General features: G+C 34.5%; 1 protein-coding gene across 2 annotated transcripts in view; it reads left to right on the top strand.

Moving 5' to 3' along the window:
• The window catches only part of KIAA1549 (KIAA1549 ortholog), a 154,748-nt gene extending 137,431 nt beyond the window's left edge, over positions 1 to 17,317 (top strand). The window contains exons 18-20 of one of the 2 annotated variants that reach the window (XM_031939153.1): positions 3,601 to 3,758; positions 8,117 to 8,265; positions 16,061 to 17,317. In XM_031939153.1, the coding sequence (XP_031795013.1) occupies positions 3,601 to 3,758; positions 8,117 to 8,265; positions 16,061 to 16,270 (517 nt within the window). In that variant the 3' untranslated portion in view covers positions 16,271 to 17,317. Of the gene's footprint in view, positions 1 to 3,600; positions 3,759 to 8,116; positions 8,266 to 16,012 lie in introns of both variants that reach the window. The other variant, XM_031939152.1, reaches the window with a different exon arrangement.
• Positions 17,318 to 26,712: the final 9,395 nt, after the last annotated feature.

Below are 26,712 nucleotides of genomic sequence, written 5' to 3'. Positions count from 1 at the left end.
TAAATCTAAGTAGGCAAGGAAAGAGAATTTGGAAAAGAAGACGGCAAGAACATAGATATTCTGGGGGATGGGAATTATTTCTGTGACAGGGAAACAAATGATAGAGGGGGTATAGAAATGAGGAAACAGATATGATTTATTCAAGATATTTCACAGGTGAAAAAATAGGTAGAAATAAGAGCTACCTTCTGGTATCAAAAAGGTACCATGAAGTTGACAAAAGACTTTTTGAGGTAGAGGAGATCTTTGTGTTTGAAGAGAAAAGGAGAGAAACAGGAATGGGAGAAATGAAAGATATTAATAAAATTAGAATTGATTGAGTGGCCAAAGGGAAAGAATAAAAAATGAGTAGAGAAGTAGAGAGAAGATAAGTGAAGTTATGATCATAATCTCATGTATTGGAAAGGAGGTCATCTCCTGAAAGTGTGTATGGAATTGCAAGATTTTAAAACAGTGGGCACAAAATAAATATTTGGGGAAATAAGTGAAGGATCATAGTATATATATTGAGAGATGGAAAGGACCTTAGAAGTCCTTTTAACCTTTCATTTTACATTTGAATGAATGGAGGTATTGGAAAGTTAAACTACTTGCCCAGTGTCACACAGGTGGTGAAGTAACAAAATTTGAGAGAAGATCCAGCAGTGTTTCATACAGTTGAACCAGAGTCAGAGCCTACTTAATAGTATCATAAACATTGGGCTTAATCTTACAAAATGAAACTGAATAGGAATAAATAGAAAGGCTTATACTTGGTTTAAAAAAAAATCATTTAAAAAGATGAGTAGAGCATGGCTACATGGCAGTTCACCTGAAAAAAGAGTTTGCGGTTTTTCCAAACTCCATATAAGTCAGATGAGTAATATAGTATCCAAAAAGCAAATGTAACCTCAGGTTGCATTGAGAGAGATGGTATATAGAATTAGGGCAGTGAACATAGACTTGTCCTCTGTTAGTGATCCACCCTTACACTGGAAGTATGATTCAGTTCTAGACACCAGAGTTTAAAAAGTTCTTTGATTAATTGAAGGCATTCCAAGGCAATAACTGACAAGCTTTTGGAGCATACTCCCACAGCCTATGTATATTTACTTACTTAATATTACATCAAATATAATCATACCATAATTATATAATAATCTAATTTTATTAATTATATTAGTATATTTTGTAAGCTACATAAAAGTTATATAGCTTATAAAATAGAGGAGTAGAGATTTTAAAAGAAAGAGTTAAAGATGAGTTAACTAATGAGTTAAAGATGATTTTTGGTCATAGTTAATAGAGAGCCAGTGCAGTTATGGGAAGTTATGGTTTAAACCTGTTTTGTTTTTCTTTGTTTTTCATTTAACACCCAATTTATTTATTGAGAAATACTTTTTTTTTAATTATAGCTTTTTTTTATTGACAGAACATATGCCTGGGTAATTTTTTTCACAACATTATCCCTTGCACTCACTTCTGTTCCAACTTTTCCCTTCCCTCCCTCTACCCCCTCCCCTAGATGGCAGGCAGTCTCATAGATGTTAAACATGGTTAAACTTGTTTTTTTAGGGAAAGCACTTTGCCTACTGTATGGAGTATGAAATTAGAGTGGAGTAAAGCTTTAAAATTGTGAAATTAGTTAGAAGACTATTGTAATAGTCCAGCAAAACATAATGAGGCCTTAAATTAAAATAGTTGAGCAGAGCAAAGGAGATGTGTTGCCAGTGTGGAGGTAGAAATTATTATATCTATATAACTGATTAGATATATGGAAAGAGGGCCAAACTTGCAAATCTGGGTAACTCTAAGGATATAACTATACTCAAGAGAATTAGGGAAGTTTAGAATTGGAGTGAGTTTGAGGGGGAAAGGTTATGAGTTCTATTTTAGACATTGAGTTCATACAGTCTGAAATACCTAATAATCAATGTGTTACATAGAACTGGGACCCAAGAGAGAGTCCAGGCCTGAATTTGTAGATTTGGGAGATATCTTTAAAGAGATGGTAATGAAATATCTGCGGGAACTGATGAAGTAACTAGGAAAGAGAGTTTATAGAGAGAAGGGACAGAATTTTGAGCATGATATGCATGATGGTGATAATAAAAGAGACTGAGTCAGACATGTAGATATGTAGGAAGTAAACCTGTAAAATAGTGTCACAACAGCACATAGAGGAGAAAGTAAGTATCCAGAATGTCAACAGTTTCAAATGCTGCAGAGAACTCAGAAAGAATGAAAACTTCTTGAGAAAAGAACTATCAGATTTGGCAATTAAGAGAACATGGATAATTTTGAAGAGAGCAGCTTCAGTGGAATCAGAAGTCACAGATAAAGGAGGTTGAGAATTTGAGAGACTTGAAGGATCGTGGTGCTTCTGCTCTCCCTTTCTCACCAAAAAAAAAATGTGAAGTCTATGTGTGTGGGTAGTGAGGGGGATGGAGGAGTTGGAAAGGAGTGCCTAACTCACCAGCCATTGGTTGTCCAAAACAAAGAATTCTTTGCTCTGATGGAGCAAGAGTGTAGGAGTACTGAGGGTGGAGATGAATTTGCCTGCACGGTAGCTTAGGTGGGTCTGTTTCAGGTCAGATAAAGTTTTTCTCACCTAAAGCGCTCAAGACTAGAGAAGGACAGTGTGGGAAGGTATTGGTTGGAAGAATATTGAAGAGAGTGATTATAATTATGTAGGAAACTGGAAAAAAAAAAAAAGGAACTGAGAAAAAAGGGAATTCCTCCCATTAATCTCATTTTCTGAGTAGTCATTAAATTCTGTAAACTCTCTTCCTTCTAATGCTTTGTTTGTTTTTATGAAATTCCTGTATATCTGAAAACTGATTTAGAAGCATTTTCTTTATTCTTTTATCTCTTATCTAAGAAGAGTAATTTGGAATGTGATCTATCTTCTTACCCTTAAGTTGCCTGATCATTCATTCCTTGGGATCAAGCCAAGGCTCTGTTGGCTTTATGCCATTATCCCTCCCCTAATCAGTTAGCCTCCTAACTGCCTCAGAGCTTTACCCCACTCCAATTCCATCCTCAATACAGTTGCCAAAGTGTTTTTCCTAAAGAACAGGCCTACCCATTTCCCTATCCCTATTTCCCTTCTCCCTAAGCATTTTTCCCTATCCAATTTCCCTATCTAATAAACTCTACTGGCTCCTAATTAGTTCTAGAACCAACTATTTGGTTCTATCTTTATCATATTCTTTTAAAATTTCTATTCTTGTATAAGTTTTACAGTGTACATAATTATTAAAAAACTAACCATGGTTAACATGAAGAAAAGATGATTGAAGGAGTGCCAGTTTAAGTACTGGTTTAAAGTTTAAGTTTAAATAGTTAAAAAACAATCATATGAAGGAGGGCTTAGAGGCCTTAGTTTCTCTGAGAAACTAAGTTTCTGTGAGACATAAATTAGGGAAGCAGAAGCAGTCTTTACTTATATCAAAAAAACCTTAGTTGTAAAGACTTGTGGTGATTAATTTTGCTTTATTTTTTCAGTCTAGAAGAATGAGATTTTTTTTACTTAGGGATAAGGGAAGGGGGAGATGTAATAAAATTATCAGAGCCAGGATAAAGATGCACCATTTGACATCAGACTGATTTTTTCCTCAGACCAAGTTTTGGTCCTGGTTTGCTGCAGTCCTCAGAATTGATAACACCAGAGTCACAGCATACCCAGTCGTCAGCTGAGGTTGCATTTACCACCCGAGGAATCTATCCAGAAGAGATACCATCAGTGGCTCGGCCCCGGCCTGTTGGAGGTACTTCAGGTACATATGTTAATAGTTTTTGCTCAAAGCACCTGTCTTCAATTTTCTGGTTCATAAAATACACTTTTTCCTTATGGGAAAAAGTTCCTTATAATTGCCTGATGTTTTTCAGAAATGGCTATCCTAATTTCACATTGACCATATCCAAATAAGGCATGTCTCAATCTGCATTTAAGTTCAGCATGTCTCTGGTAGGAGAAGAATGCTATAATTCATTGTCAGTTCTCTGAAATTCAGTCTATTACGTCATTGCTTAGAGTTCTGAGTCTTTCAGACTTGTTTTTCTCTGTGTTGTTGTTTACATATTCTACTAATTTTGTTCACTTTATTCTGCATCATTTCAAAGAAATCTTCCCAGTTTCATCTGAAATTATGCATCCTATCATTTGTTATGGCACAGTATTCCATTGCATTCAAATTCTAGAATTTATTTATCTGTTCCCCAATTGATAAATACATCCTTAGTTTCTCATTTTGGTCTTCTATGAAAATAGCTGCTATAATTTTTTTCATTCACATGGGTCCTTTTCTTTATTTAATCTCTTTGAGATCTAGATTTAGCAGTGGTATAGCTAAGTCAAAGTACAAGTACAGTTTAATAACTTCTGGGTCATGGATATATATTTTAGAATGCCTATACATATTCACAACTCATTTTTTTGTTTAAGAAGGGAGTAGGAAGGGATTGGTTGTTTTAGATTTTGGATTTGGTTTTGTTATTAACTTTATGAAAGCAGTTTAAGGTATGGGTTGGTGAAGACGAGAAGAAAAGAAAGGAGGGGAATATTGATTGTTAATGTCTGATAAGACATATTCTGAGAAGGTGTTAATCTCACCAGGGCACCCTTCCTGATTTCTCTTTATGTAATCCTTTTTTTCTGTTACTCTTCATTTCTCCTTTTCTCTTCCTTTTCCCTCTTTACTTTTCTTCCTAATTTTCTCATTTATTTTTTGCCCACACTAGCTCTCTTGAAAAGCCAATGCAGCAGATGTAGTTTGGGACCTGTGTGGTAAGAATAGGGAATGATCATTGTTAAGGAGAGAAAATTATCTCTGGTTCCTTTTTTTCCTTATCCTTACCACAATATTTAATGTACTTATCAAACCATTTCTAAAAAGTCAGTGAAATTCTGTGGTCCAAAACTTGGGTCTGAAAAATTAACATGTATATTCTTTCTAATATTTTGTAGTTTATCAATCCACATAAATCTTTATAAATAATTTTTCTTTCATTTTCCCCTTCCATCCTTACTTTACTTTTATTTCTGAAAATTATTTCCTTGTAACTGGAAAAAATATTTGGAAAACAGAAAAATAAAAATTGCATACATATTTTAAAAGAATATGCTTCAAATATAGAAATATTAAATTTCAGGACATTTTGAAGCCATCAGAGGGAAAAGCTAGACATTTTGGGAAAAATAGAAATAGATTTAGTTTTAAATGAAATACTAACACTTTTCATGAATTCAAAACAATTCTCTTAAGAATCATAAAAATATGTTGTGTATAGCTTAGTTTGTTCACAGATGTTATATCTATTCCTTTATGAAAGTTTTATGTCCATGATTTTGTCAGGGTGGGTACTCACTCTATTTGGCACACAACACATATCCACTATTCCTTGTAAACTAGCCTTCATGAGTTGTGGTCAGTTTATGGTTCCATGATTTTTATTTTGAATAGTTTTCTGAAGTTAGCCAGATTGGTCATTAGACAATAAAGCCATAGTTCATCTCCTGATCTATATTCAAAAGCTGTTCATCAAGATGGGACCTGTCAGAGATTGTGCTATGTTGGCGTAGCCTTTGAAAACTCCAGATCACCTATAATTACAAACTTACCAATTAAACTCACTTCTAAATGTTTCTTATAAATATTTCACTCAACTTAAGAATTTAGTTTCTATAATCTAGTTTTATGTCAGTTTTTGAGAAATGACAAAGAAATAATTAATGTGATGTTCATTTCTTTTTTTGATTTGGTATTCTCCTCATGCCAATACAGAGAGCATTTGTTTTCAGAAAAGGATCTGAGAAAAAAAGTAGGGAACCCCTCCCACTAATGTGGGCTCATGTTCTGAGCTCTTACTGTCTGTACTTTCTGTGCCTTCTAATGCTTTGTTTTTATGACCTTTTGGATATCTAAAAACTGAAGCTTTGTCTTGATTTCAGCATTTTTCCTTTTCTTTTTATCTGTCAACTTGTTTCTTGATTTTTGTGTGTATGTGTGTGAGAACATTTCCAGGTGTTTTTAAAAAATTGATAATAGCTTTTCCACTCTTATGAATATTCCCCCACAGTCTGTAACCCCACCCCAAACATTCCTTTTCCCAAACAACATTCAAGTTTAGTGAGTAATTATGATTCCAAACTAAGTTAGTTTTGATCCAACCATTTTGGAGAGCAATTTGGAACTATGCCCAAAGGGCTATCAAAATGTGCATACCCTTTGATTTACCAGTGTTGCTACTGGGCTTATATCCCAAAGAGATCTTAAAGAAAGGAAAGGGACCTACCTACCTGTATGTGCAAAAATGTTTGTGGCAGCCCTTTTCGTAGTGGCTAGAAACTGGAAACTGAGTCGATGCTCATTAATTGGAGAATGGTTGAATAAGTTATGGTATATGAATGTTATGGAATATTATTGTTCTATAAAAAAGAATCAGCAAAATTATTTCAGAGAGGCCTGGAGAGACTTACATGAACTGATGCTGTGAAATGAGCAGAACCAGGAGATCATTGTACACGGCAACAAGATTATATGATGATCCATTCTGATTGACGTGGCTCTGTTCAACAATGAGATGATTCAGGCTAGTTCCAATGCTCTTGTGATGAAGAGAACCATGTACAATCAGAGAAAGGACTGTGACAAATGAGTGTAGATCACAGCATAGCATTTTCACTCTTTTGTTGTTTGCTTATATTTTATTTTCTTTTTTTTATTTATGATTTGATTTTTCTTATGCAGCAAGATAATTGTATAAATATGTATGTCTATATTGGATTTAACATGTATTTTTATCATGTTTAACATATATTGGATTACTTGCTATCAGGGGAGAGGGGGCAGTAGGGAGAAGAGGGGGAAATTTTGGAATACAAGGTTTTGCAAGGGTTAATGAAAAATTATCCATGCATATGTTTGGAAAATTAAAAGCTTTAATAAAAAAAACTTCATTTTCTCAAAAAAAAATTAACACACACATATACACAATGAGCTCATAGATTATTTCTGTCCCAGTATAAATGCTATCACAGATGGATGATTTCTCATTTTAGACAAACTATGCTTTATTACTTGAAATGTTCTAATTACTCTGAAAACATGCTAAATGTAAAACTTTGGAGAAGTCATGTTCCAGCATGCAATTAGTATAAACTATACCTATGCCTTTTGGACAAGTCTCTCCCTGATTTCTCTTTTTTGTTCTTGTGCAATACTTCAGGGATCTGTGACTTCCTCCAGATGGGTCCTCTGGCCCACTTAGAAGAGATCCAAACTTATTTATCCATTGTCATTAATATGTGGTTTCCTTGATGGGGTAACATCCTCTACCAAAGCAGATTACATCTCTTCTGTGGCTTAGTAGTAAGTCTTTTGGAATTGCTATGTCTAGCTCTCCGATGCTCAACATCTAAATTTAATTTGGGAGAGGAGTATCCTTTGACAATACACATGCATTTTGTCACCAGGGCTGTACTTGTTTGAAGTGTTCTCAGATTGATAGGACCTTCCAACCAGCTCGCTATTTGCAAGCATAGGCTTTATAGGTTCAGGGTCACCTCTGTGTCTCAGGAAAGAGATGCTGAAATCAGTTCCAATTGAACAGAACCAGCTAGACCCAGAATATGGACCACAAAATAACATTTCCACTCTTTCTGTTACTGTTTGCTTGCATTTTTGTTTTTTTCTTTTCAGGTTATTTTTACCTTCTTTCTAAATCCGATCTTTCCTGTACAACAAGATAACTATAAATATGTATACATAAATGTGTATACATATGTATATATAAATATGTATACATATATTATATTTAAGATATACTTTAACATTTAACATGTATGGAACTACCTGCCATCTAGGGGAGGAATGGGGAGAAGGAGGGGAAAAGTTGGAACAGAAGGTTTTGCAAGACTCAATGTTGAAAAATTATCCATGCATATGTTTTGTATATAAAAAGCTATAATAAAAAAAAAGAGATGCTGAAGCAAGAATTTACTTAACAAAGATTCTTTTTTTGTAGGACAGAAATATTAATCCTCATTGTCTGTCTTCTTAACTTGAATGTTTGTAAAATCCACATGACATGCTGAGTGACCATGATAATATTGACAAAAGTGTTTATTCTTAAGGTTCACAGATGCAGCATCTCACTCAAGTAGGCATTGCCAGCAGGATCGGGGCACAGCCAGTAGAGATTTCATCCAGCAGAACAGGCCAGTATAGCGGGCCAGGATGGCCCTCCTATCATGGGGAAGAAGAATCTGGGAGGAGAGATGCTGTGAGTAGTTTGTGTTTGAATCATATTAAAATCTCAGACATAATTTAGATATTGTTGGGATTCTCCTTTCCACTCCTCCTCAGCTACTTTGTTGTCTTGCTTTGTTCTCTCTTTCTCTTGGCTGTTTTCCTCCATATTCTTTAAAAAAAACTCCAAAACCAAAAATCATTTTCTATTATAAACAGTCTTCTCAACAAATAAACAAACTACAAATTGTAATCCCCTATTAAAACTACAAAATCTAAGCCATTTTGATGAAAATAATGATGCCATTAATACTATAAAAGAAATCAGCAAAAAGCATAAATAAAAAGGTAAGGAAAAAATTGTAAATGCTATTAAACTAAAATAAATTTTAATAAAAGAATAATAACAATAGCAGTCTATTTGTTTTGTGTCCTCTAATCTGATGTTCAGATTTTAGGTTTTAATTACAAAATCATAAAGTCAAAAGTAGGAGGTAAATTATTTTTAATTTCTGTTCTCTTTAATAGAATGTCCTATTTTCTTTGAAACAGATGCTACACCAAAATCAATTAATAAGTCAATAATTATTTATTAAGCACTTTTGAAGTCAGGTCCTATATTAAGTTAGGAATATAAAGACAAAAACAAAATAGTTCCATCTCTCAAGGAGCTTGGGTTCTAATATCACCATGCATAGGACTGGACTATTTTCAGTAAGAGCTGAGGTCAAATCTAGCCTCAGATACTATGTGACTGTGGTATTTACTTCACAGAGTTGTGATAGTCAAATGAGATATATGTAAAGTACTTTGAAAAATCTTGAAGTACTGTGTAAATGCTAGCTGTTATTATTAATAACCCTTATTAATGGGGAAGATAACAGATAAATATAGAGTTTTCTATACATGGCATATGCAAACAATCTGTATCATCATGTAACCTTGGATGGGGAGATGTGGCAGCTAGGAGTAAGGAATGGGAGCAGGGGATATCTCCTGCAGAAGATAACCCTTGAGCTGAGACTTGAAGGAAACCAAGTACTCTGAGAGGTGGAGTTGAAGAGAGTGAGCCTTCTAGGTAAAAAGAACAGCAAAGCCCCAGAGAAAGGAGATGGCGTGACCTGTTCAAGGAGCATCAAATAGGCCACTGTGACTAGATGATAGAGAGAAGAGGAGAGTTATGTGTGAGAACACTAGAAATTTAGGAAAAGGCATGTGAAGAGCTTTAAATGGAAGCATATATATTTGATCCTAAAAATAGTAAGTAATAGCTATCATCTATTGAGTAGAAACGTGACATGGTCAGATCTGTGCTTTGAGAGAAATGTTTTTTTCTCTTGTATTATTATTGAATTAGGACTAAGATTTTTTTCCCTTTTCTTGTTTCCTCATTCAGAAATCAGCCCCTGAAAGTTATTTAGACAGCCTTTGAAATACAGGGATGATAATAAGATAGAAAACTTAGCTCTGATCAAAAGGTAAAGAAATTCTAGTTTAGGTGAGTTGGTGGATTCTGGCCCATTATGTTTTAGTCAGACAGATCTGGGTGGAATCAGATGCCCTCTTTTGTCTAGCTTGCCCTAGTATAGGCGTAGATAAATCTCTTTGATCAAGACTGAGTGATCAGAGTTCCTTCATTAGAATAAGATCACCCCTCATTATAATATTCATTCTCATTAGTTGCCAGTCAATCAGATTTGATCAACACCTGTTTGGAGTACCCACTCCTCCATGGGAATGTAAGCATTCAGTGGGCTCTATGGTCTTTGGTCAAGGAGAGAAAGCCAGATGATCATCCTTTTATTAATTATTTGCAAACATAATTAATAAAATTATTAATTATTCAGAAACTATGTCTCTTGAACTTTTTATATCTCATAGTAAATTAATTTAGTGGCCGCATAGTAGATTAGAGAGAGAGGGGGACTTGATTGAGGAAGGGACATCAAAAAGGAGGCCATTACAGTAGACTAGGAAAGAGGGGAGGAAAGGCAGAACAAAGTGATGGTTGTGTGAGTGGAAAGGAGGGGATGGATCTCATAGATGTGAAGGTAGAAATGAAAACGTTTGGCAACTGACTTGGATATGTGGGATGAGGAAGTGTGAAGAGATGAGATTTGGTATCAAGATTTCAAACTTAAGAGACTAGAAAGTTAGTGGTGCCCTCAACAAAAATAGGGAATTTAGGAAAGCAGATGGCTTTTTGAAGAAAGATAACACATTGTGTTTGAGATAACTATAGGCTATCCACTTAGAAATGTGAGACAGTTGATATGGCCTTGAGCTTACAACAGAGGCTAGAAATGGAAATATGAGAGTCATCTATACCGAAATGATAATGGAACCCTTGGTTGCTGATGAAGCTTCCTAGTGAGAATGTCAAGAGAATGGAAGAGAAAGACCAGGACAGAGCTTTGGAGTATACTCATGGTCAGAAGATATGACAAGAATTAGCCAAAGTGGACTTTTAGGTGATATTTGTTGATACATATATGGAGTTCACCTTTGAAATCATAACTACTTAAATATACATTATTTTATTTGCCTGCATTAATCACTATATGTAATTTGTAGTAGGTTTTTTAAAAAAAAGATTCTCATTAGTGATGTCTTCCTAGGTGACATTTGAGGCATTTCAAATAGCCAACTAATTTTGAAATAGCTAGCTCACCTTAACACTGGTTCCATAAGAAGGTGATTCCTCATCCTTGAGAGAAAATTTAACAACTATGTGAATGCAAAACTTTTATCATGTTGGCACAAGTACTTTCTGCAAATGTCCTCATCTGTTTTTCTAAAGAATAGTTTCTTCTGTCTCTGAGGAGACTGCCTGATTCATCTTTGACATTATGCCAAAACTTCAGTTAAATGAATTTACAATGAATATACTTTGTATATAACCTTGATCATATCACATAAGTTTTCTAGACTTTAGTTTTCTTACTTTAACATGAAGGAATTAGATTTCATTCTATACTTAAGCAAACAAAATAATGTTTCAGATAATTGGGGAACAGAGAATTTGTTTTAAAAAAAAAAAAAGAAAAAAAACACAAAAAAACAAAAATAGTTTCATTGATGTCTTGTTTGTGCAATATAGTCATTTCTGGATAAGTCCCTTCCCCCAATAGTATAGTTTTCCTTGTTATAAAGAAGAAAAAATACCGAAGCAAAACTAACAAAAATATTCTATATGTCTTTCTCAATAATATTTCTTATTTATAGTTCCCCATCTCAATGAAAGGATTTAGAACTGAAAGGAATTTTATGATTAATATAATATATATCCCTTATTTTATGGATGAGGAAAAAAGAGCTATTAATCAACTTGTTGAAGTTTGCCTTAGTGGTAAATAGCTGAACTAGCATTTAAATTTAGGTTTTTTAATTTTTTTTTTTAATAATTCTTAAAAATTTTTTTTTCAAATAACAAGTATTTTTGTAAATGGCTCTATCCATTCCACTCTTTCCCCAAATTGAGCTAATTTTTTAAAAACGAAACTCCTCAATATATACCTCTTTAGTCTGGAAAACAAATTCTCACTTTTAACCATGTTTGAAAAATGCATGTCTCTGTGTTTTTAAGTTCTTTCTTCTAATCTCTTACTCAGAAGTTGAAAGGTATGATTATCTCCATTCTTTTGGACATTGTGTTGATCAGAGTGTTTTTAAAAAAAGTTGTTATTGAAGTCCTTAACTTGATATCTAGAATTCTTTTTATTATAGCCCAAATTTTATTCATGGATAGAAAGTTTTCTTTAGAATGTTTTTCTCCTGTAGAGTGTCTTTAAATAGATTTCAGCAATGTGGATTTTAGTACTTTGCCCAGTTTTTTTTTTTTTTTTTTTTTTAAGTATTTTGCATTTGTGAAATACCATTAAAGGAACTCATTATATAAATAACATGATTTGCCATATGGAAAACAACTAGGTGGTATAATGGATCTAGTGTCAGGAAAAGCTGAATTCAAAATTGACCTCAAAAACTTATTGTTTGTGTGACCCCAGATAAGTCACTTAACCCCATTTGCCTTGCCTCAGTTTCCTCATCTGTTAAAAAAAAAAAAAAGGCAGCTGGAGAAGGAAATGGCAAAGCACCCCAGTATCTGCCAAATGGTGTTTTAGAGAGTTGGATATGACTTAAAAGATTAAACAATGTGGAAATGAAGTCAGGAGGACCTGAGTTCAAATGTGGTCTCAGACACTTAACACTTCCTAGCTATGTGACCCTGGACAAGTCATTTAATCCCAATTGCCTCAGCAAAAAATAAATAAAATAAATAAACAACATGGAAGGGTGTGGGGAAATTTAGAGGTTGATTAATTTAGAACAGCTAGATGGTGCAACTGAATAGAGTTGGAGTCAGGAAAACTTATCTTCCTAAGTTCAAATCTGGTTTTAGATACTAGTTGTATGGTCTTGGACAAATTACTTAACTAACCCTGTTTCCTTTTCCTTATGTGTCAAATGAGTTAGAGAAGGAAATGGCTGACCACTCTAGTATCTTTGCCAAGAAAATTCCAAATGGGATCACAAAGAGAAATGACTGAGCAACAAAAAGCTGTAATAAGCAACCAACTTATTCTCTAATGCTGAAAAATCATCACTTTAATGTATCTCTTTATCATTTTTTGGTGGACTAGAGATTATAAAATTTCTAGTAATCACTGCTAGAGGTTAATTTAACCACAGCCATAGCTTTAGGCATATTTTTTGTCTTAATTCATTAACTCTTATTTAGACATATAATATCAAAAGTATTGAGGAAATCACTTTAAAATCCAAAAAGCATTTATTGGGGATGCAACAAGATATCTTTATCTATATGAATGAATGAAAGGGATCATGAAACAATGGAAAGAAAGATTTCTTTCAAGGATAAAGACCCAGATTCAAATTTGAATCTGGTCACTGCCCCCTTAGTAACTGTGTGACCTTAAAAAAAAAGTTACTTAGCTTCTTTACCTATAAAATGGAAGAGTTGGACCATATGACCTTGGAAATCCTTTCCACTTCATATCTAATATCTTATGAATGAATAAAAATGTATTTATTAAGGATCTACTTTGTGCCAATGCAAAAGCAAGGATTGTCGCTGTCCCTTAAAAGCTTATGTTCTGATTGGGGAAAACAACTCCTATTCAGAAGTGGTAGTTAAGGAGGGAATGCTTCTGACCTGAAAATTAATGAGATAGGAAGTGGTGTTATAGGAGAATAGATTGACATATGCCATCCTGGAATAATGGCAGAATTAATCTGATCATGGTTCTAGAAGAATGAGGTGGGGTGGAAAAAAGGAAAGGGTGAATGAGCATCAAGGATTTGAGCAACGATGGCTGCCCATGAAGAAGGAGGGAGTTAAATGAACCATGGTTGAAATATTGTTCAAGGAGAGGCACTCAACCATTTAACAGGGCTTTGGGGCAAAAGTTTCTCTAGGGCTTACCTGGAAGGCTGAAACACTTGAACTCCAGGGCCACATCTGACACATCCTGGCTGTCTTGTGACCCTAGGCATATTATTTAACCTCTCAGTGTTCTAAGCAACACTGAAACAACACGTTCTAAAGAAGGTATTAACTCATACTGAAAGAATTATATTGCCTGGAATTCCAACCCTTGACATACAAACAAAAAGTTTCCCAACTCTACATTCTAATTTCAATAGAAGGAAATCTGAATGTTTCCTCAAGTGGTTGTAAGTAGTTTTGACCTATGTATTATATTCTTTTAAAGGCACCCTTTTACTTAGCCCAGGGGCAAGACATCCTCTGAAATACCAAATCAATAATTTACTAAAGAACCATTGAAACCCTTGTCTGACCCTTTTGAATACATACACATCTAGAAAGAGATTTTAATTAAATGCTATAACAAATGTCTAAATACGCTTCCAGTTCTTGTTAAATCAACTTGTTGACTTACCTACAAAATATAAATGTTAACCAATGCATTATGATGTTTTGGTTTTGTTTTTGGCTCATATTGCTTTTTTCCATAAGTGACATACAAAGAGCAAGTAGATTTTTAAAAATCTCTCTACATATATTTGGGGTTTTTTGTGTGTTTTTCTCATACCCATGTCCTGCTTCTTTTCTAAACTTCAGGTGCAATCATTGCCATCCCTTCTTCCATTTTGTGTTCAACTTTACCCCCTATAACTTCCTAGAATGAGTGAGAAACCCCACTCAACTCTTGTGACACACTGCAGAAGTCTTAGGTTATTTACTTGACCTCTGTCAGCTTTAACTAGAAGCTATTTTATTTTATTTATTTATTTATTTTATTTTATTTATGTTTATATTTTTTACTTTATTTATTTATTTATTTGTTTTGTTTTAAGGAATCCTTGTTTTTTTTTTTTTTTAATTTTTTAAAATTAAAGTTTTTTGGGGCAGCTAGATGGCACAGTGGATAGAGTACCAACTCTGAAGTCAGGAGGACCTGAATTCAAATCTGGCCTTAGACACTTAACACTTCCTAGCTGTGTGACACTGGGCAAGTCACTTAACCCCAATTGCCTCAGCAAAAAATAAATAAATAAAAGCTTTTTATTTTTAAGACATAAACATGGATAATTTTAAAATATTGATCCTTGAAAACTTTGTGATCAAAATTTTCCCCCTTTTCCCCTACTCCCTTCCCTGGTTGGCAAATAATCCAATATATATTAAACATGTTTTTTAAAAAATATGTTGAATTCAATATATGTGCTGCACAAGAAAAATGAGAAAGAAAACAAAATGCAAGCAAATACATCAAAAAGAGTGAAAATGCTATGTTGTAATCCACATTCACTCTCTCTGAGGGGTGTAGATGGCTCTCTTCATCACAAGACCATTGAAACTGGCCTGAATCATCTTGTTGAAAAGAGCCATGTCCATCAGAATTGATCTTTGTATAATTTTGTAGAAATTATTTTATTAATAATACATTAGGGAGTTCAGGTCCCTTCTCTGATACATACTGACTGTGTGATTTACAATAAGTCATTTAATTTCTCAGTGACCCAGGCAACTAATTCTATGTTTACAGAAAGGAGTACAGATCTACATTGGTAAGAGAAGTTACTCACTAGAAGTTCCTTAAGGTCCAAGTTAAAATTTTTAAAATAGTATTAAAATTTTGTATACATACACACACACACACACACACACACACTCACTCACTATTCTAGAGAGAATATTAATATTTAATTTATTTTTAAAATTAATAAATATTTGTTTTCTTTTTCTACTACTCTACCCAATCCCCATTGGAAAAAAAACCCAAGAAAAACAGAATTTTTGTAACTATTAACACTCAAACAGAACATTCCTGCATTGTCTATGTCCAAACATGTAGATCTCATCTTCTATCTTGAATTTATCACTTCTGTCAGGGAGATAGGTACGTACTTTATCGTCAGTCTTCTAGACTCATGACTGGTCATCACATTGATTAGAAATCTTGAATCTTTCAAAGGTTTGTGAAAGTAACTTTTCCTGCTTCCTCAGTTCATCTCTAGCCAAGTCCATTCCTATCCCAAAGGATCCTGCCTTCCTATCACCCCACATTGACATATTCATGCTTTCTCTGGTGGGAAGGCTACCATTGCTGCCATGTCCTCTCCCTCCAGCTTCAGGTAAAGGGGTGGGGGAAAACTGGCCTGGATGAATCTGAGTTGGAGATTGGGAAATGGGGAGAAGGTGATGAAAGGACTTTTCTACCTTCAGCTGTTTCATTTTGTGTTCTAATACTCTTTCTTTAAGAAGTATAGTAATTCTCGCTGTGTTTTTTCAGACTCATGGGCTTGGACACCAAGAGTATTCTTCTTCACCATTGTTTCAGGTGCCAAGGACTTCAAGTAGAGAGCCCTCTGCACCCCCTACCCACCTCCCCCACAGGAGCCTCCAGGGGCCAGGGCTATGCTACAACAACACCAGTTCTACAGAAGATCTCCAACCAGGGCATTCCTCTGCTTCTCTTATCAAAGCCATTCGAGAGGAGCTCCTTCGACTCTCCCAGAAACAGGCGACAGTGCAGAACTTCCATAGTTGATCCATCCTTCCCTTGCAAATTTGCCAAGTATCTGCTTCCTATGGAAGTAAGACTGAAAGGAAGCCAACTGAGTTGTTGTTTTATAATAGGGGTGAACTTCTAGTGTACAAGATACCAATATGTGTGTCTATGTGGGGAGGGAGGGAAAATGGCAAGTTTTAAAGACAGAAGATGCCGCAAGTTCCACTTCACCATTTGTAAACCTGTTTAATATGTTGGCCATTTCATGACCACCTGGATTCAGCCAACTGCTACGTTTTAGGTCAAAAGCAACACTCCACCAAAAAACAACAGTAAAGCAAGATGATAAAACTCCCAAATCAGACTATTTAAGAAAAAGAGATAAAAATTTGTAGATGGGTTAAGGGATTAAAGGAATCAAGCATTTTTCATTATTAAGGCTTTGTAGTTCAGATAAGTATTGATCATGTTGCTGCTTTGTTTTCCGGGGGGGAAAAAGAATTCAAAGACATTTTATTAAAAGCTTGACTTTTTTTCCTGTCTTCATAGAAACTCATTGTAATAGTAGTACTAACAGCAAGAATAATAGGATTGTCCAGAGAAGAGTGGGGGAAAGCGAATGATTAATCAGAAACCAAAATGGGGAAGCTCTTAAGTGCCAGATGATTCCAAATGAAACTGTCCTTTGCATGCCTCTTCCTTGTATTTTGGTGCTGCTGCTCTAAGTGTTCCTTGATCTTTCTGTGAAATGAAATCATGGCCATTTATTGCAAGGATATATTGAAAGACTCATTCTCTATAGGAAAGGAAAACCTCCCTTAAAAAAAAAAAAAGGCATAATATTTATTTGGTTATTGAAAATCTGTCATGGACTAGATTTAAATTCATATTTATGTGTAATTCATTTTTTTCTGAATCAGGTGTTTTCATTTATCAATAGAATCCAATGTTAATTAATACCATTCTTTATAAAATCTATTTCTATAAAGTGAAGCAATTTGATTTGGTTAACACATAGCTGTTGACTTACAACCTATCCTGTTGATTTAGAATTCACAAATTCTTAAGCTAAGGAGTCAGAGGCCCTGAATTTGAATCCCAGCTTTGTCAGAGATCACTCATTTTATGAACCAGAGCAAGTCACTTCACACTCTCCAGTTCTGATTTTCTTCTTCTTTACAATGAGGACTTTGATCTTTTTGTGATCTCTGATGTTCTCTTTCTAGTTAATCCTACAATGCCACCTAAGCAAAGTTTTGTTTGAGAAACATTGAAACCTAGGACATCCCAAATTGTTATAGTTGGCTTTTGTTTTTTAGTTTAGTTTTTTTTTTTTTTTAAATAGCATTTTGTTGAAATGAGTGCTTTGCTAGAAATCATGTTTCCAGTAGGAAAGAACTAGGAAAATGATTCAATTAGCCTGGCTTCTCTGTAGTAGATTGGACAAGGAAAAGAATATCTCAGAAAGTTTGACCTATGTCTTGACTTCTGAGCATTGTTTGGGTTAAAAAAAAAAATTAAGAAATTTCTTGTTCAGCTTGAAGCTGATATGTGAACCTACAGACAAGGAAGTTATGGCCCAAATATCCCTGCTTTTTAAAGACACATAATGTTCTTAGGATCAGGGGACTGATTGCTTCAATAGCACGGACTCTTCTAGCAGAGTACAGCTAATTCGAAAAACAGAAAGTAGTTTACAGACCAAAAAACAAAATTACAGATTCAATTCAACAAGGTTTTACTAAACTACCTACTATATGTAAGGCAGATCTTGACGATGAAAAATTCAAGTCAGTTTTGTAAGAACACCAAAAGGAAGAAAAATTGGTTTTCATTAAAAGCTTACTTTTTTCTTTTGTGAATTAATCACATTTTGTTTTCCTCAACTGTAAAATAAAGGGGTTAAATTAGATCATGGGTTCTTAATGTAGGAATTGTGGTCTCCCACATAGGTGGCACAATGTCTGGTGTCAAGAGTATCTGAATTCAAATTCACCTAAAACATTTTCTAGGTATGTGACCCTGAACAATTTTAATCTCTGTTTTCCTCAGTTCCCTCATTTATAAAATGAGGATAATAATAGCATCTACCTCCTAGGGTTGTTGTGAGAAGTAAATGAGATAATATTTGCAAAGTATTTAGCACAGTGCCTAACACACAGTAGGTGCTTAATAAATGATTATTCCCTCCCTTTTTTCTTATTCCCAAGGGTCTGTGGCTAGATTTCAGAGAGACCATGAATTTGGATGGGAAAAGAAAATACATCTTTGTTTTCAAAAACTGAAATTTAGCATTTCCTTCTAATTTTTTTTTACAAATATCATTTTGAAAAAGTGTCCATAAGCTTTTCCAGAGGTCCAAGTAACAAAAAAGATTAAGAAACCTGAACTAGGTCATCTTAAAGACTCTCTATGATGCTTCCTGGCTTATTCCTATTTACTGTGAGAAAGAAGGAAATTTTAAATTGACGTAAACTGATTATTCCAATTCCTATTTAATATTTTAAAATATCAAATTGTATTATCAGTGTCCTAGTGATAACAGATTTTCTGTTTAAGTCTTGCTTAACCTTATCATTAGAAGGCTCGGTTTTTAGCTAGTGATAGGTATCCCTTAAAACAAAATTTACCTGTTACTCTGGGTATTTGGGAATTTCTAATTGAGTTTTAAATGGTCTATTTCAAAATGCTTTTAAAATTAAACTGGTTTGATTAAAGTATTTGAAGTTGGAAGGGTGAGGGGAGTTGAAGGGTCATAGGTACTTGATAGCAACCCAGAGATGTAAACAAGTTAGAATCCACTTCTTCCTGGTAAAGAACAATCATTAATTAGCAAGAGAATTTGGTTTTTTGAGGTTCTTTTTAAAGAATTTATTGTTAAATTTTCCTAAGAGCATTGAGACACAGTGACTTCAGAAGGGATGCATGTAGGCTTCCCTCTTCTCCCAGCTATTGTTTGTATTGTGCATTTACTCTTTTGAACAAATAGAAAAATAAATCATAGCATCTCAGACTTGGAAGGAACTTCAGTGACCATTGGTCCAGTCCACACATGTTCAAGAATCTCTGCTACATCCAGCTTTCACTTGAAGAGCTTCAGTGAAGGGAAACCCACCCTCCCTACTCCTCCACAGCCCCCCAAGCAGCCCATTTTCCTTGTGGATAGCTCTGATTATTAGGAAATTTTAATTATATGAAGCCAAAATTTATTTATTTGCAGCTTCATTTATTGCTTATAGTTTTACTCTTTGAGGCCAAATGACACAAGTCTAAACCTTTTTTTCTATGACAGCTCCTCACATATTTGAGAACAGACCCAATTCCTTCAACTGACATGAAACTGAATGTCCTGACCCTGAAATCCTTCGCCATTCTCCTTGCCTCCAGTAGACATGTCTCCTCTGTACACTGCAAAAATAGGCTTCCATTTTAAAGAAATGCAGCATAGCAATTTGAATGACCTTCATTTTTGTCAAAATGATATTCTATCTCTGCATCCATTCTTGAAACTTATTTTTTTTAATCCAAGACCAAAGAAAATACGCATCTATTTGCAATCTGATACAGTAAGTAGTCAGATGGCTGGCTACCTTTTGTGGTTTCCTGGTTATTATAATATGTAACCAGCTTGCATTCATTTCCATTAAAAACTCTCAAGCAACAGAGCCTCTTGTAGGTCACCAAAATTAAAGTAAAGACATTGGTAGATGCAGAGCTTTCATTAACTAAAACAAAGTGCCAGAAAGCATCAACAATTGTATTGCTCACTTGTGGCTTCAAAAAAAAAAGGCACTTCATATTGATAGTAGTTAACTTAGGGCTTTGAGAGAGAATTTTCCCAATGCTGGATCTACAATTGAAGTAAACAGTAAACAATTCCCATTTAATATTTTAAAATATCAAATTGTATTATCAGTGTCCTAGGGATACAAATTGTCAATTTGGAGGAAAACATGGGAGGAATTTTGGAAATGACTGCCTTTCTCTCTTCCCAAATACTCAGCATTAAGAGTTTCAACTCCTATTGCAGTAGAAGTCAAAACATTTGGTTCTGGTCTTGGCTGTGTCAGCTCACAGTGTGACCATGGGCTAGTCACTTCTAATTTGTGAACTTCAATATTCTTGTCATTCAAATAGGGCTTTTAAAGTATTTTAAAAATTTAAAGTATTATTCAAATATCAGAGAGTATTGTACAGGAATGGATAATCAAGTGAACATTGATCTATAAGTGAATGAATACACTTGATGTTAAATTCAAATATATTTGATCATTTTCTCTTCTTTTAATCTGCTTTAATATCACTTCATTTGCCTTCTTTCATATGAAGATGTGTATTTTAAGCATCTCTTTGCACATGATACAGATTGTATTGACATGGCAGATCAAAAGATGGGAAATTCAACTGAACAAGCCTTGTTAAAATATGAGCATTAAGTGGCATATCAAAAATCAGTGAAGTGCACATTGTTAGGCAGTGATTAATAAGAAATCTAAGATGTTGACATATCTGGTTGAGTTCATGGGGAGATGAACTAGATCCCTCTAATTAGAAACTGAAACCATCCTAGAAGAAAGATTTCATAAGCAGCTTAGAAGATGGCAGGATGGGTTAGCAAATTAATGAGATGAAGTAAAACTACGTTTTGATAACAGGTTGAGTAACTTAGTCCCAAAATAGAGTAAAAAAAACCTGAAAGACCTCTTAGGAGAAAAATAACTTTGTTAAGGGTAATAGATAAAGACAAGACAGAAGCAATATTAAGAATCAAGAGGAGAGGAGATCCCAGAGATGGGAATCTTTTTTTAGAAGAAGATTGTAGTGTTGCAGATACAAAATAATCCCATGCAACCAAGGTAGTGACTATAGATTCATAAAGAAAGGAGTCAGATTCTTGAAATGCTTTGAAGGCAAAAGCAACCAGTATTGACAACAGAGTATAAGTAAGTTATGAAGATAATAAGGTGATTATAACTGGGCTTTATTGTTTATACATCAAGGATGTGGTGAGTTGATCCAAGGTGATGGGAAAATAAGAAATGGGATAGTTAGTATAGAAGGAAAACTCTTGCTTTCTATAGTCAATAAATTACCTAAGAATTCAGCCATGAAGGGGTAAAAAACCTAGCATATAAATTGAGTGCATAAATGACTATGGGGGCTGCAAAGAGAAGGGAATGTGCTTTCTCAATGTTCATCTATGGTACAATGCTTAAAGCTTTCTTTGTTTTGTTCTGTTCAATTTATATTGAAACTCACTGTGTGTTTTGGTTTTAGTGCATGTGGTACTGAAAAGCAGAGGGGGAGGTTTCCCTGCCCACCCATATCTGTCCATCTGTGAGACAAATGGTGCACAGCACAGATGATGGAGCCTCCTCCTACCTGAGACCAGCTTGAGTAAAATTAATTCTGTTCCTTTTTTTAAAAAAATTCTCTAGTTTCCCATTTACAGATAAGTTGCAGAGCCACTTGAGTGATTGCTTCAGGCCAATTTGCATTTGCAAATTTACAAGTTACTCATTAAATGTCAAAGAGCAAAGAAGTTAACCTCACCTCATGTGAGCCCTTTCCTCCTAGCAGCCCTCCTAGCTCAGGTTAAGGTGTTCTAGCTTGTTAGAAGTTTCGTTGGGGTTTGTTTAAGGATGCACAGGCTAGACTATAGGACTGACAGTTTTCCTGAAGGTTTGCCCTTTTCATTGCTACCTCAAAGGGTCATTCTTTTGTTCACATTTGTCCAAAGACAGACAAATCAGGTGTCATATTGAATCACAGATTTGGACACTGTGAAGAGGAATATAAGAGAGATTCTTTTCCTATAGACTTTCAAAATGGACAGATTTTTCCAAATTTAAAAAAACTCCACAGAATTTCATATTTTGCACTCATAATAATGAATTTTAATGTTAAATGAGGAATAGTTGTAAAGATGAGATGGTTCCATATACAAAGTTGCCCAGTACCTATACTTGGAATTGATAAAGAGCTTTCCAGCTTTCCAATCAGTACTTAAAACATTATTAATTTAAGGAGAATATACTATTTATTTTTTTCTGTTATGGTTCTGAAAGTGGTGGTTCTTTTGGTGGAGGGTAGGGGAAGTAGGGAGGAGATCTGATGTTTAACAAAGACTCATGCACTCCTTGCTAAATCCTACAAGAAAATCCTGAATCTGTGTTTACATCTGCTAATATGTTCCATATCATAAGTTCATATGGTAGCATTACACTGCAGGAAATGGGAATTAAACCCTAAGTGCAGCAGCCTTGGGATGAGCAGGCCTCAGTGACAATGGAAAAACTGAATGTCTTATTAATCTGATGCACATTCAACCCACTCAAGGATTTTTCAGGAGGTGGATAATTCAGTTTGGGGATTACTTGGACTCTGCTTTTCCATCTCTCCTGGTTTGCCTAGTTTTGGAATCTTTTCATCTATCTCTGGCACATTCATGCAAGCATGAGCAAGTGGATGGAAAGGAAATGATGGTCGAATATCTTCATTTTGGAGTCTCATATTAGTCAACGTCACCATATGGAACTGTTTGTTTAATTTTTTGGACAGTTTAGGACGATGAGAACAGTTTTTTCTCATGCTCACCAAACAGCTCATATGTATTGCTGGTATGCCTTACATCTATCTCTTAAGAGGCAGGAAAACTGAAATGTCAAATTCAAGTCTGGCTTCTAGGGATAGCACTTTGGCCTCCCAGGTATGACTAGCTAAAGGCTTGTGAAACACAGGCGAAGCTAAAGGTCAACTAAAATGATTGCTTTAGACTACGGAGGACTTGCTTTAGGTGATAACAAAGGGTCTTTCTGATTTTTCTTTCTGACGTGGAAATAAGCACAGATTGTTGAAAGGATTATTCTATTTTAAATGCTTTTAGTTACACTGTTTTGGATTCTGTCATTTCTTTCCCTGGATAGTCAGTCAAGGACCTTTCTCCTGATTTTTCCCATCCCTTCACCCCTAGGTTATAATTGTTTATATATACATATGTACATGTGTGTATGTGTGTGTAAATGCACGGAAAGGCCAACATCTACACTGCAACTTGAACTAGACATCATATTTTTCCTGCCTTTTCTAGGGAAGGGGCTTTTAAGTCTCAGTTATGCATACATGGTTGAGAAATTGAACTTTTCCCTTCTGTTAGTCATTTATGTTTTTATCTTTTCGTAGCTGCAGTTTTCTCATTGCTGTAGTTTTTAAAATAATTTATGCAAGTGTTTGGTTTTCATGTTTACAATTTATACAGCTTTCCTAGCAGTTTAAATGGAAATGTCAATAAAAACTAAGAATTGGTGTCAAATTTACATTTTTTTCTTGATTTTCTTTGCACTGGGATAATTTCCCTTTTTTGTTAAGTACAGTGGTAATTAATCAGTTGTCAGTCACCTAGCATTTATTATGTTCCAACTCTGCCAGACATGGTGCTTAGCATGGAATTAAATTAAAAGGGGGGAGAGGCAAAAATAGAAAAGGAAAAAGTCCCTAATTTTCAAGGAGCTCACAGTCCAATGACTAGTTAATGTTTATATTGGAATTTAAGGTTTGCAACATACTTTACAAGTATTTCATTTTATCTTCAACAAAATGAGGTAGAAATAAAATCCCTTTCAGCTCTGTGAACATCCTTCTTCTCAAATTTAAATAACACCACACCTTAGATCCTGGTGTAAAAAATTTTTTAAATCATTGTGATTATTCTTTTCAGATATCTGATTTGGTAACGACTTCACTAACATTTGCCAGTGTCATTCAACTCAGCAACTTCCATATATCTTCCATAGGAATAAGTTAGGCAGATGGAATCTATCATAAATTTAGTTAGTTGAAAAGGCAAATGGTATATCAAAATCTTTAAATTTATAAAGGGTAATAGTTGGATAGGATAATGTTAGATTTGTTTGCTAAGTCAAAAAAATACTAGTACTGTGAGCAGAAGTGGGAGGGTTGGAGTGTATCTAAGTTGTGAAAGTTATAGAAAGATATTATAAATACTGGATATCAAATGTTTGGAGTTTGTTCTGCTCATTGTGTACTTTATTTCTTCAGTGGGTCTGGGAACTCATCATTTTAGGTTCTCCCTTCAATAGGGTAGAGGGTGGTCCTGTTTGTGATCTCCCATAAACCATGTCTTGTGGGTCAAGCTGAGTTGTATTCCCCTAGGCCAGAGGGTATTAATATTTATGTGTGATGGGCCCCTTTGGCAAGGTGAAGTCTTTGAACCCCTTCTCACCAGAACAATGTTTTGGGTTAGTTTTGGTTTTTGGGTTTTTTAAAAACTTGAAATTGAAAAAAAAAAAGATTAAGAATGTTTTTACGTGCAATTGGAAAAAAATAAGATATTGAAACAAAAAAATTGAAGGAAATCCCGAGTTTCACTTAGAGAATAGCGAAAAAAAAAGTTGTAATTTATTTTTTATATACCATCCAAATTCATGAATCCACCTGAAATCTATCCAGAGACACCTTAGGCGTTGAAATAAGTCCATTATATGGATACCAGTATATGATGTAGGATGACCACCTGTTTTTTCCCTACTCTTGGTAAGTAATTGGCCTCCCAACTTTTTTGATTTAAAAAAAATATTTCCCTTACAGTATCTTTTATGTCATTTTTTATGTACAAGTTATCTCTGGAAACATCTACAGCCTACTTTTTTCTACCACATGCCTTCTGAACTAATTATAGTTTTGATTCTCTGAAAAATAATTTTAAAAGATTTAGGTAACTCATTAATTTTTTACTGATACCACAAGCACAGTAAATCTAGAACTGAATTTATTTGCCCCTAAATTATGTTGTTCTTGATTTCCCTATTAAGGCCACCACCATTTGTTTCCTTTCATCCTTGCATATAATTTTGGAATGTTTGACATAGTTTGACTCTTATCTAATATATCCATCCAATCACTAAACCTGGTTCATTTTATCTCGGATTTATCCCCTTTTCCCCACTTCCACTATTAATATCTATGTTCAGATCTTCATGATCTTTTGCCTAAATCATTGTCAGATCTGTTTCCTCCAATGTATTATTTATATATCACTTTTAAATTGTTTTTCCTAGTTCACAGGTATGATCACATCATTTCACCATTTTACAAACTTAATGGTACCTTTTTACCTAATGAAGAAAGGCAAACAACCTAGTATTTAAAGCACTGTCCAATCCACCTCTAACCTGGCTTTCCATCTTTATTTCCTATATGGTATATTGCCCCTTATATCTCTTCTCCAAAATGATGAAATCATTCTTCTAAATATATCTTACTCTCTTCCCTCTCAAATTTCATTTGTCGTTTTATGACTGTAATGCTTCAGTTCCTATCTCCACCTATTTGTATCTGACCCAAATGCCATCACGAAAACCCATGATCATATTTCCTAGAAGTGATCTCTTGCTTATCTAATCTCATAGAACTTCATACTTTTCTCACGTACTTAGCATATTTTACTTTGTTTTATATTTATCTTAAAACATGTATTATGTTTTCTTTTAGACTATAAACACTTTGAGGGCAGAAATCATACCTTATCCATTATAATGACTTTACATAGTATTGTACATAATAAGTACTTAATAAAATGTCAGTTGTGATAAATCTGTAGCCTTTGGAAGCTCAACTGCACCTGTAATGGAATTTATCCTGTGATTGAATTCTTTCTTTACACCTATTAGGTACAGTTTTGACTATTAGACTTTTCTTTCCAGTGCATATTTTCACAATTAATATCTTTATTTATTCCCCTTTTCTCTTGTCAAGTGCTTCATGTTCATTCCATGCTAAGCATTTGTCCTGGTAAGCCAAATAAATGGGAGTTTATTTGCGATTGACAGAGCTCAATGGCACAGTGGATACAACAGCAGATGGGAAGTCAGGAAGACCTGAGTTCAAATGTGACCTCAGAAACTTACTGGTCACTTGTATAATCTTGCATAAGTCATAAGTTAAATAACTTCCCTTTGCCTCAGTTTCCACATCTGCAAAATGGGGATAATAACATTTTCCTCCTAGCATTTTTGTGAGGATCAAATGATACAATAATTATAAAACATTTAGTACAGTGCCTGGCACATAGTATATGCAATGTACATTTGTTAGCTATTTTTATCATTCATTTTTTTTTTTTTACTATGGGACATATACCCCAAGGAGGTAAAAAGTAGAATCTGCCAAAATATTCATTGAAGCATTTGTGTGTGTGTGTTAGTCAAGAACTAGAAAGAGAAATGTAGCATTGGACTCACCAAATTTATGTTCAAAGGTGGTATTACTGATCCAGTCATATACATGGCTTTGGAGCTGAGTGAGGTGCTTAGTGAAGAGGGAGGTTCAGAAGCCATCATTATTATTATATAAGTAACTCCCAATTATTTTGAGAGGAGACTGATTATCTAATTTATTTCTTCTCTAGGAAAAGAAAGCTTTTCATAGACCTAGGAAAGGGAACATTTCACATTCCTGTATTT

Source organism: Sarcophilus harrisii, chromosome 5, assembly GCF_902635505.1.
Source record: "Sarcophilus harrisii chromosome 5, mSarHar1.11, whole genome shotgun sequence".
Taxonomy (NCBI): domain Eukaryota; kingdom Metazoa; phylum Chordata; class Mammalia; order Dasyuromorphia; family Dasyuridae; genus Sarcophilus; species Sarcophilus harrisii.
Note: the sequence above shows the minus strand (reverse complement) of the source record. Positions and strands in the feature narration are given on the sequence as shown.